A 12,879-nucleotide genomic window follows, 5' to 3' on the forward strand; every position below is an offset into this window, starting at 1 on the left:
ATCAAAGGGAATTCAGTCCTCACATTTTAGAAGCTCTGAGGTAAAACAATGGTGAATTAAAAATAGAGTTACTCTCTGAAGTCAGACAATTAGAAGAGAAAGGGTATTCTTCATATATAGCCCTGTTAAGGGGTAAATCTATACAAATGTTAAGCTTTCTGTTGCCAGATGACATTATTTGCAAAATTATTTAATTGAGTTTTTATAATTGACTATATCAACCTCCTACCATTTTATTATATTGTTATTTTTCTGTTTTAATATTATGAATGATTTGGCTCTTCTTCACTGGATTTGTCCAAGTGGAGGCTGGTTATTAATGTGTACTTCACACAATAAACTAAATGACTCTTCCTGGAATTATGCTTATTTTACAAAAATGTATTACCGTAAATAATCATAAGATAATTCTGGGATAAATTCCAATTAATATATTATAAAACAATAAGCAGTTGCTTTTTGTCTTACCCAATTCATCTTCACCAAATCCTAAAATGTGTCCAGCAAAGAAACCCTGACATGAACCACTGTTGCCCATACATAATGGTTTTTCTTGCCACTGTCTTGTAATAGGACTCTGTTGTAGTGTTAAAAAATTCCTAAAAACAGATAAAACAGATAAAAAGAGAAGGGTTACACAATGCTTCCATTAACTTTATTGAGGTCAATGTAGAAACTAAATATTAAATAATATCTGAATTGCAATCCATCTTTCTCCAAATTCTTTGGCATTATACCTTTCAGGTTGGGTTTTCTAGCAGTTGTAATCCCTACACATCTTGAAGGCACCAAATTTGAGAAGGTTGCATTTAAAGTCTGAGCTATAAAGCTTATGATTCAATTTTCATTTTGATAGATACTTAAAAGTGATTTTGAAGTTTCTACTCCAGTTACAACTGATAAGCCTATATAGATTGATATCATACAACCAGAGTTGCCCAAAGACTCGTTTTTAATGTGTGATAATAGAACTAACAGCACAATTGCCTATATGTTTCTTTTAAAGCAAGTCCCATTATGTCAACAGAATTGACAGGACTAACATAAGCATGGATATTCCAAAGGAGATTCCATAGGAGATTTAGAAATTCTCAACTAATCCCGATAAAAGTTAGGCAGGATAGATATGGTTAGTATTTAGTTCAGAGACAACAAGGAAATACCAGGGATGTAGGATAGAAAAACAAAGAATTAATAGAACAGAAACATTGCTGAGAAAATTGTGGGTGTGTCCATGTAATCACCTGAAGAAGAGCTTGATTCAAGAGAATCTCTACCTTTTAAGCATGAATAGGACGACAGTATGATTTGAAGCAATGCTTATAATTTTAACATGGGACCTTTAATGTCATTTAGAACACTATAGATATGTTTGCACAATACATAAAAATATTACTGAGAACTCACTATTTGTTTGCATTAAGGGTATGTCATACTCTAGAGACCTATATTCAATTGTGCAAGTTTATACAGCACAATCAATGCTCGTATATATGCCCTAGTAGAATATAAATGTGAGAGTTGTCATGAACTAGGGAGAATATACCTTCTCCATAAAGGGATCCTAGAAGCTGTCAATTTCTTCATTTTTGGGGATGTGCGTGGAAATTAAAACATTTCTGAATGAGGATGTTGTTTAGCTACCTTTCTCCTTTCTTTCCATATTTCATTCCCTCATGTGGCCAGAAAAAATAAAATAAATTTTGAAAGGAACAGCACTATTTTTTCACTCTAAGTTTGATTTATAGTGATAGCACCAACAAGAAACTAACATTTAATACTGCTGATTGAAGTCAAAGTAAATATCTTGAGCATTAACTAATCTTGAGAACTAACTAAGCCCATAGTTTACTGCGTGATCATATTTTCATGATATCCTTACCTAGACCACACAATCTAGGTAACATGATTCGAGTTGTGTTAGAGTCCTAACACAATACATTGTTATATGCTCCAAATACTTAGCATCTACTGGTATGGGATCATCTGCATTGTGTAAAAGCTGAACTTTCAAGAAAACAATGCAATTTCATGTAGAGCTCATTATAACGGTTCTGTCTAAATGCAAAGCAATGTTGTATTTTTTCCTAGAGGATTGGCAGTTATTTTTATTGGTGAAAAGTAACACAATAACTCTGCTCCTTGCATTGGAAGAACTCAGATCCGAATTAACCACAAACTCCAAAATTGATCTTCAAGATCAAAGATGAAGATTTACCAATCCATGATTTCCTCAGTTTATTTGAATTAGCACTAATTATAGCTGTTTATCTTATTAATTCCCAACTGCCTTCAGATTCATGTTCAGTTTTTCTACTATCTCCCTGTGACTAATAGATCAAAAAATAAGGTAAAGCTATATGTCATCTATATACCAATAACATTTTAGATCAAATTTAGTTGAGTTTACCTCATGGTTTCAAATAAAGGCTGAACATGGCAGAGAAAATGCAATTCTAAAGCAATGGAATAAAAGTCCTTCAGTGGCCTCATCTTAGTTCAACCTTCCATTAAGGGCTGGAACCATTATAATATTTTAAAATTAGATTTCTAAAATCCATCCTGGCAATACATATTACTAGCAAACTATCATCACCATATAATGCACTTTCATTTTTAAGTTAGAAATAACACATCACTTTTTCTATGAGAATTATAAATAATTTACCCATTGCGGTCTGCAAATATGTAACTTCCATAAAGTCTTTCAGATTGGCAACCTCTGTATATAAATCCACCAACCAGTGGTCCAGAACTGAATGGCTTAAATTCTAAAAGTGAAGGTTCGCTTTCTGGAAAAGAACTACCCTAGTGTTAGATTAAATTAAAGTTGATAAAAGCATGTGCTAAGAATAATTTAAAATACATTATTTCAGAATTAGGTTTATATTGAACAATTCTCTATAAACATTCACAATTAAGTTTCTCAGTATGTAACATGACTTATACCCAAATAATATTCAAGGAACTTCAAATACAGATGCTAAAAATAGCTACCATCTATGCCCATTATTTCTTGGCCTTCACTGTAACATGAACTTCTTTTAAAAAACAAAATAACATCTAACATCTGGACACTATACTGTTGCTATATTAGATTTTCTATCTATTTTTGAAGGGAATATGAATATTAAATGCTTCATGATCCAGCACTTACCATAATCTTTTCCTTTTATTATCTGAAGAATCCTCGCTGATGATCTGTTCTTCTCATTCGAGTCTGAACAAAGTATTGTTAAATTAATATTTACATCTGTTGGATGGCGATCCACTGCACACCTGTTCAAGGACATTGTTTTGTGATGACATGAACTAATTCATTTGTTTGCTACATATGACTTCTATTTCTATATCACCAATTTATTTCTATTTACTGATGTTAAAGTGTACATTCTTAAATGGAGCATTAAATAGCAATCATATGGAAACTGAGAAATTGGATAATTAGAAAATATAAATTCATAGGCAACTCACTCAGAAAAGAGCAAATATGTTTGAGTGCCTGGCTTCCAGGAATAGAAAAAATAAAAGAATTACTAGAACACAAAGAAACTTACATCCCAGTGAATACCAACCCATTAGAGAACCAGATCAAGGGACATTTCAGTGACTTCACCAAGAAAGGTCAAATCACCAAAGAAGACCAGTGGTAGAGGAAATGTAGTGGAACCAGTCTGCCATGGTTCTATGAATGCTTCAAAACACCCAAGCCAGACATACCTCTCTATCCAACTGTATCATTACCAAGGACCCTAACCTACAACATCTCTAAAGAATTGACAAAAAAGCTTGGACACTTCACAGCAGGAATTAAATACTCCATCAACTCACCACTATAGTGCCTCCAAAGAATCAAAGATGTGATAACAGATGAAGATGAAACCATGGTCCCATTTGAAGTCACAACACTTTTCGTATCCTTAGACCCAGTATTAGCCAAAGAATCCATGAGAGCATACCCAGTCTAACCAAATACACCAAGATTGAAATAGCCATAGTCATGGATCTTATCAACCTTTGTCTAACCACATACGTTCAGTTTGATGAACAAATATATCAATAAATCAAAGAAACACCCATGGGATCACCTTTTTCAGGACTCATAGCAGAGACTGGATAGCCATTTGTCTGAAATGGTATAGGGTTTCCTGCCTAGGCAGAGGGTTGGACTAGAAGACCTCCAAGGTCCCTTCCAACTCTGCTATTGTATTGTATTACTGTAATGGAACTCTTGGAATTAATAGCAGTCCCATACACACAACCCAAAGTATGGACCCAGTACATAAATGATACCTTTGTTATAATAACAAGAGAACACATACCAAACTATCAACACCACCTTCAAATGAATAAAATTCACTGGGAAAAAGAAAACAACATACTCCCCTTCCTGGGTATTCTCCTCAGCAGGGGCAGTGATGGCAAATTAGAAACATCAGTGTATCATAAAACCACTCACACTTCACACCTTGGGTTGTTGTTCTGGTGCTCCATTACCAAAGCAACAACAAAATCCCACAAGAGAAACTGTGTAAGAACATTATTTATATAAGCATAAAACTCACTGTAGTAATCCTGAACGTTAGAAAAGGGAAACAGACCATAAAACATATATAATATCTTCCAATAAGATGGATAGCCATGCAACTTAATCAAAAATAATCATTCAACCCAATGCAGCACAACCCATACAAGCTGTGAAAAGGATAACACTGCCATATGTCAAAAACATCTCAAAAACCACCAACAAACTATTACATCCACATGGTGGCATCATAGCACACAAACCAACCATTGGTGGGTTCCAGATCCTGGTGCAACTGGTACAGTGCAACGGGACCAGGCGTCCACCACATGAACACATGCAGCGTGCGCATGCGTACTTATTGCCTGCAATATTCCGCGATGCCTTCACAACGCTCCAGCTGCTCGGTGGAGCATCACGCAGGTGCTGTATGCTTTGTTCAAATACCGGTAAGGAGCACGGGCGGGTGATAGGCCCTCTGGAGCATCATACTGGAAAGGTACCTGGTGCTCCTGGCAGGCACTGGTACACCCGTACCGGGGCGTACCGGTCATAATTCACCACTGAAACTAACTAAAAATCTCCAAAACATCCAAAATAAACCAAAAGAACCCAGCAGCCCCAAAAGGAAAATCAAAAGTCACCTACAACATACAGTGTAAGGCAACAACAACTATGTAGGACAAACAGACAGAAGTCTAGCAGAGTGCATCCATGAGCACTAATTAACAGTCAGAAGATATTTCACAATACAGACTTAACCATATTTTCAACTGGGAAACTGTGAAGCCTACTAGACTAGGCCCAGTCCAAACACAGTAGATAATTGCTGGAAACCAGGCACTCAGTCAAATCAGACATTAACAGGCACAAAGAATATCTACATGCCATTCAAAAGAGACAATCAAAAAGCCGAAAGGAAACAAAAAGATCAAAACATCTCCTTACCAGCAATCAACACCCACATGAGCAGAGAATTAACACCAAGATTAACATTCGAACAATAAAAAAGCAAATAATATCCCAATCAAGGAACTGCCAAACAACTACAGTAAATAATAATCCAATAAAAGAATCACCAAGACCACTTCCACCAACAGAAACAGGTAAGCCACTAAAATATAAAATGAGAGCAAACTCCATTCCCTATGAGAACTGATGGTGTCACCTAGTTTGCTAGTGAAACACCTGCAAGGAAACAACCAAATTCAGAAAGCAGCAAGGACACCACAAACTGACTGTTCTAATTTTACACATTTATAACTTCTTTTTCTCATTAGTAAAAGAAGATTCCAAATACTTTGATGAAGAAAGAGCTACTTTAGGCTATATTTATTTAGCTTCTTTATTCCCTGTATTATTTTCCACATTGCTTTGATTAAGTTTTAGAAACTATGTTAGTATCCTTTTCCATTCTTCAAAGAAAAAGTAATTTACCTACCTGCCTGGATTATGGAGTCCATGGGCAAAAATTTCAGGAGGCTGATTAGTGCTGTTAAAATGTGGGTTAGACTGTGGTACGGAATAAGGCACATGGCAGAAATCAGTGTCTACATCCAACCGCAGTACCGAACCTGTAAAATCACTGAAAAAGTTGGAGACAAGATAATTTATTTTTAAAAGGCAAAAGCATTTTAACTTCTACTTTATGTTCTGAACAGTAGTCACTTGTTAGAGAATCTTTTAGAAGAGACATGACAGGGGTGGGGGATTTTTTTAGGGATGGTGTGGTGTGTGTGTGGATTGTTATGTGTGTTGGGCCTGGTCTCTGGGTGTTATGTGAATTTCGTTGTATGGGTATACTGTGTATATATGTACAATGACAATAAAATATAACTAACTATAAAACTAACTACAAGGGGTGGGGCATGGGAAGTCAAAGTGATGCAAACAGCATTGTGCCATTTTCCATGGACACTGACATATTACATATAGGCCAATATTGGTGAGGCTTGCTTTTTTTCAGAGTAACAAAAGCCAGTGATGTTGTTAAGAATGGAATATTCAAAGATTTAGAATCAAAATAATATACCATATTTTTAATTTTTTATTACATTTCAGTTCTGCTAGTCATTCAAATAGTTCAATCCACTGTATCTTTCTGCGCTTTGTGTCAAATTTGACTGATGTCACACATATTTAAAATACTATCTATATGGATATTATGGTAAAGGTTCCCCTCGCACATATGTGCTAGTTGTTCCTGACTCTGAGCATCGGTGCTCATCTCCGTTTCAAAGCCGAAGAGCCAGCACTGTCCGAAAACGTCTCCGTGGTCATGTGGTCAGCATGACTAAACACCAAAGGTGGATGGAACGCTGCAACCTTCCCACCAAAGGTGGTCCCTATTTTTCTACTTGCATTTTTTACGTGCTTTCAAACTGCTAGGTTGGCAGAAACTGGGACAAGTAACAGGAGCTCACTCTGTTACGCAGCACTAGGGATTCGAACTGCCAAACTGCCGACCTTTCTGATCGACAAGCTCAGCATCAGCAAGAAGCTTAGCCACTGAGCCACCACGCCACCGCGTCCCATATTATGAGATACATATAAATGTCTATCCACAGACATTAATTTCATTCTATATCTTTGCTTTAAGTCTATTAAGTCTATTAATACCTGGCTATTGCGGCAGGCCTGGGGCTGTAGATCCTTGATTGAGTTCCAGCCCCACTAAGAATAAGTATGTTGTGTTCTTTTAACTTGCTTGTCTTTGTATTTTAAATTTATTATTATTTTATTATTATTATTTTATTATTATTATTTTATTATTATTATTTATTATTCCTTCGGGATTGGGCGGCATACAAATTTATTAAATCTTAAATCTTAGACCTCCCCTTATTGTAATCGTAATGTGCATATCTCCTCTAAAAATCTTAACATCAAAATGAGCACAAATGAACAATGAATTCAATACAATGAAACTTTGGCAAGGTGTATGTATTCAGGTTCTTCATGCCTCCCCTGGACCCTGTCTTCCCCTCCCCAAAGAGATACCCCATACCATTTGGAAAACCTGATTTAAAAAAAAGTTTGTTTCTGAAAAATTAAGAAAGTCAATATGACTGATCTTTAATTTTTAATGGTCACATTTTTGTTTATTTTAAATCAGATTCTCTTCTGAAAATGAGTAATAGATAATAAATAACACAACTTTAGCAATTAAATTATTTATTATAAATTATTTCCAACTATTTGTCATGGGGACAAATTTTAATTTCTCATTCATTCAGTAAAGTGATATGAAATTATGTAAATATAGAATGGTAATTACTTATATTTCAAGAGCAGAATTAGGGTGGAAATTTTAAAAATCAAAAGATAAAAAGGTTTTTATCTACTGGAAATTCTTATACCTCAGACCATCCATCTCCTCCATATCATCTATTGTGATCATTCCATCACCAAGGATTATATATAAAAACCCATCAGCACCGAAAAACAGCTGTCCTCCAAGATGTTTTCTATGTAGTTCTGCAACTTCTAGGAAAGGTCTTCCAGTCCTCATATCAACTTGGTGTGGATTCTTCCTGCAATAAGTGGGGGAAGAAATGAATTCCAGTAATATATTTAACTCAAAGTAGGTATATCATTTTTGTTTTCAGCCTGTAAAATATTTTTAACTAGTGACAGACAGCAATATAAACAGTTGCTTGCCATAATACAAATGGATATACGTTTTTTGTTGCTTTGCCTTCCTTTTTGCAAGAGTTTGCAATGTGAATGAATTTGAATATTTAACAGTGTAGCAGGTGAAGGAGTAGATTCTAATTAACATGCGAGTAATTCAAATTCACATTTTCAGGCAGCTCATGAAGCCCATCTTATGGCACAATACTAGGTTGCCCTCAGATGACATGATGCAGAGTTGTTGTGCTGCAGAAAATCAAAGGACCCAGACTTCAAGATCAAGAGAAACTTTATTTTGGCCAAAAGGCTCAGACAGTGTAAATCCACATCTTACGTCTGAACAAAAGATCTGGATATAGTTTATACTATATAGTTCAAAAGCAGCAAAACACAGAAATATCTTAAAACATTCCTATTGGCTAAGCTCCTTATTGCTAGGCAGAAGCCGGTTGTCATGCAGGAAATATTGACTTATGCGGTTTGGCTAGGTGTGAAAAACTAGCTCTGTGGTTTGACATTTTAAACTTCCTGAGTTCAAGCTTCCTGTCTCAAAGATGCTATTTGTACCTTTCAAATTACAAAGATAAAAAATGACAGATCATCTAATCTGACCCCAAATTATCTCACTCTTATGTCCAAATCTCACTTTACAGCCTACTTTACTTGTGAATGTAAAATAGTGCTGGGATATGAGACAGGATATACAGCAAGTACTATCTAAAGTTCTTTGAAGGCAAGTCAGGATCTAAAACACATAGAGTTGCATACAGAGAGGAATTACTTTTAGATTGTCACTAATGATTGATTAAAAGGATAGGCACAAAAACACTTTCTAGAGGGAATGTATTTTGGTGGAATATAGTCTGTATTCCCAGAAGGGAGGGGCTGCATTCCAGAGGACCAAGAAATAGCAAAGTATAGATAGTTTGGTTGGGAGAAATAGGGTCAAGATAGTTCCTCCCTACAACTTGTCAAAGTGTATTTTTAATGATGTAAGTCATTCCTTTAGTTTGGCAAGACTTATGTCTAGGAATGAGGACAAATACAGGAAACTGCATTGAAATAAATCTGGGCGTCCTTCTTGGTTTTGGGGACCAGACATCTATGAAAGACCATATTATAACAGATAACAAATTGAAGAATATTAGGAACCAATCAATATAGTTGTAATCTTAGTGTAAGGAAAACATTCTGATAATGAGAATAAGCAGGGTACCCTGAATAGAACTTCTGAAATCATCATAAGGGCCAAGATTTTGCCTACATGTTACTGATTAGCCTGGAAAAGAAAGTAATATATTATTTATCCTGTGCACTCATGTCTCTCAATTAGTTTGTTGGTTATTCCTCAATATATAAGAAATCATTTAATTCCAAATACAGTGGGATATCAGATTTTTATATTATACACTGAATTATCTAGTAATCAGAACATTACCATAATTATTATTATCAGAATTACCGTTATCAGAATTATTAACATAAGAATAATTGAATAAATATAGAAGGGAGAAAAGTAAATGTAATTGCTTCTAGTCTCAAAATTATTTGCCTGAAATTTAGTTTGGATTGTATTATATTACACAATATAGTTTATATTATATATAGCATAGCAAAGCATAGCACTGTGTAATATCTATATGTATCTTTCATCAATCAAGAGTTTCATCTTTGAATGTAAAAGATACAAATGTAGGATTTAAGAGAGCAGACAAGGGACACAAATACTTTAAAGCATACTAGGAAACACTGTAGAGATTGTACATAAAATTGATACCTGAACACAGTGTATTCTACTATCCGAAGAATATGGTCATGAGGCCCACTAGCCCATCGTTCTTGGTTGGTGGTATAGGACAGATACAACTTCCCGTTTTTTTTGTAATCGGGATGGAATGCAAGACTTAGGAGCCCTCTTTCATCTCCACCCTGTAGTCAAATGAAAAACACAAAGAATTGTGAAGTTAATTATGTTCCTTATTGTGTTTAAGAAACAACCCCCCCCCCTCCCCAGTTTCTTTCTTTCTTGTGAGTATTCTTTGCCAGGCTTCTTTCTTCCTTTTCTGTTTATGAGGGAAAGGATTATAAAACACTTCTTCTGGATTGGGTGATGGGGGCAGGGATGTTTCTTGAGAGTTGGAATAAGGCAACTGTTTTGTTATCAGTATACAGGCCTCTTTACCTCCACTTTTATGGAGTGAGTTTTGAGTGGAATCTATGGGAAGCCATGAAGACAAGTTTAAGTGCTTGTGAGCATTCTTTATTGGATTACTTGGTTGCCTGTTGTATGCAGAAGGCAAATCAAAAGGTCTATAATCAGCAGTCACTTCAAGTATCCAAGCTTTAAAATACAGTGCCAACTCCCACTGTCTTGGCAATCTGTTTAGAAAACAGTTAAATTGCTTGTGTAATATCTAAAGCTTTGTTTTACCCTGGAGGCAGCTACATCACTTGTCACAACTATGGTGGTCTGTTCATCAGGGCTAGCAAGCATACTGTAGGTAATAAGCAGACTCCAGTCTCTTTGCATAAAAGCATCACTTTGTATGGGGGCCTATAGTGTACAGCTTTTTATTATTTCAAAAAAAAAAAAAGGAAAGAAAATGCCCAAACATCTTTCTTTCATTATTTATGTATGCCACACCGATTAGTATAGTTACATGTTTAGCATCAGTTTCACATACTGTGACAATACAAATGTCAGTAACAGAATAGAGAAAGACAATTCTCCCTAAATAAAAAATAAAAACAAGAAAAGGCAGGAAGGGTTAGATCAGAATTAGGAATTACAATAATCAGAAACTCTCCTCTCCGCCTTTCAAACAGCTTACAAGTATTCTTGCACTATTAGAAAATGTTCTGATGATATAAACATGTTCCCATAATGATAGAAAAATTATGGTTCAGTTCCAGTCATATTAATTAAACCACTGCACACCCAGTGGGAGTTAATTCAGTTATAAGCAATGTATGCACTGTTGATTTTAATGGATTTATTCTATGTAACTCTGGATTAAGGTTTGGATGCGAAAATTATATGTGAGACTAACTAATGTTTTAATACTATGTATATGGGAAGAAAGCAGATTGACTAAAGTCTGTGTGCTCTCTTTCCTCTTTTCTGCATCATAACAAGAGAAATAAATCCAATTTCCTTTTCTCTGTGTCCAATAGAATTCCGGAATTTATTTAATAAAAGATGGAAATATTATATTGGAACACATTATATAAAATTGCTGAAGAACCATTCTATAAAGTTAAGCTGCTTAGCTGAAAGGATCAAAATACAGAAAATTGCTTAGGCACATGCAGGCCTGTCCACTATTCTCTTCTCTTCTCCCCCTCCCAATTCCCCCTTGTTATGCTACACTAGAGGCCACCATCAGAGACCATTCCCAAATTTCCATTGAATTTTAGGTGAGGCTTGTGTGGCAGCCTGTAGGTCCATTCTCAGAGTTTCACTGCTCTTTGGATCCTAGCCAGAGTTCACTAGACAGCATTTTCAATAGCCTGATAAGTACTTCTCCAATTAGCAGCATGTAGGATGAAAGCTTTGCAAAACCATCAATCCCTTCTTTTAAAATCCATAAACGAAACTATTGCAGAGCAGCTTCGAAGTTACTTGGACATTCTGATGCCAGTTTTCTTCTAAAGAACATAATGGAACAATAACAATTCAAACTCTAATTATTCTTAATCTAATTGTCTTTCACTTGAATAACTTTTTATATGATTTATACACACTTCACTGACTCTTCATTTTTCGCTGTAAACTTATGTTCATGTTGCTTCCAGGAAAAGCATCCTGAAAATTTCTGAAAACAGCTGTTGAAATTCAAAGATCTAATTTACATTTAACTGACGTACTCTTTTAACAGAAATGAAATTCTAGCAAGTCCTTTTGTATTATATGTTTTTGGGTAATGTAGAAAATACTGCTATAATTATTGGCACCTTTTCCAAATTAATGGCATGTGTTGGGATTCCATTAACATTTAAAAATTAAATTCCTTTTTTTTAAAACAAAAAGCACTGACCACAGTGCAGTGATAAGCTGAATCTGCTAAAAACAATAAACCCACATTTGTGAAAATATACAGTCTGAATGATTTTGAAATCCATTTTGTATTAAAACTTCTACTTTTCTTTAGGGAGAAAGTTGAAAATTAGTATTTGACAGGAAACTATACCATTCCTATAAATGTGTATTTATATGAAATGGATCATCATATTATGGATGTACTGTTTGCTTCTATAGAACCATGTTATATGAAAATTTATGAGAACATTAATAACCGGTTTGACATTTGATTCAGAAGAACACTGGACACATTGAGGTAATTCTGTATTAGGTTATGAAAAAAACGAAATGAAATTCATGGCTTAATCTCTATGTGCTTTACTTAAGAAATATAAAAGTGCAAGAAGCTTTGGCTGGACATCTATGATTCTAAAAACAATCTTATTCAAATCAGATGTATCTAGAAGCTGCTCATTTGTCTTTCCCATTAACCTGACAAGAAAATAATACAGGTAGTCCTCAAATTACAACAGTTCATTTAGTGACCACTCAAAGTTACAACAGCATGTGAGCATCTTTCCTAACCTTCTGACAAGCAAAGTCAAAAAGCTAGACTTTTTGAAAAAGCTGGAAAAGCTAGATTCATTTAACAGCCATGTTATTAACAACTGCAGTGATTCACTTAACAACTGTGACAAGA

The 12,879-nt window shown here is 35.0% G+C and overlaps 1 protein-coding gene across 1 annotated transcript in view; it reads right to left on the minus strand.

Moving 5' to 3' along the window:
• The window catches only part of HHIP (hedgehog interacting protein), a 95,289-nt gene that overhangs the window by 17,265 nt on the left and 65,145 nt on the right, over positions 1-12,879 (minus strand). Inside the window, exons 5-10 of the mRNA XM_014066027.2 lie at positions 9,936-10,087; positions 7,885-8,058; positions 5,967-6,110; positions 3,158-3,279; positions 2,669-2,792; positions 469-599 (exon numbers count right to left, since the gene is read on the minus strand). Coding sequence (XP_013921502.2) covers positions 469-599; positions 2,669-2,792; positions 3,158-3,279; positions 5,967-6,110; positions 7,885-8,058; positions 9,936-10,087 — 847 coding nt within the window. The remainder of the gene's footprint in view (positions 1-468; positions 600-2,668; positions 2,793-3,157; positions 3,280-5,966; positions 6,111-7,884; positions 8,059-9,935; positions 10,088-12,879) is intronic.

The sequence above is a fragment of the Thamnophis sirtalis genome, unplaced genomic scaffold (genome assembly GCF_051295495.1).
Source record: "Thamnophis sirtalis isolate CommonGarterSnake01/CBP01778 unplaced genomic scaffold, rThaSir2_p1.2 scaffold_10, whole genome shotgun sequence".
In the NCBI taxonomy this organism is placed as follows: Eukaryota; Metazoa; Chordata; class Lepidosauria; order Squamata; family Natricidae; genus Thamnophis; species Thamnophis sirtalis.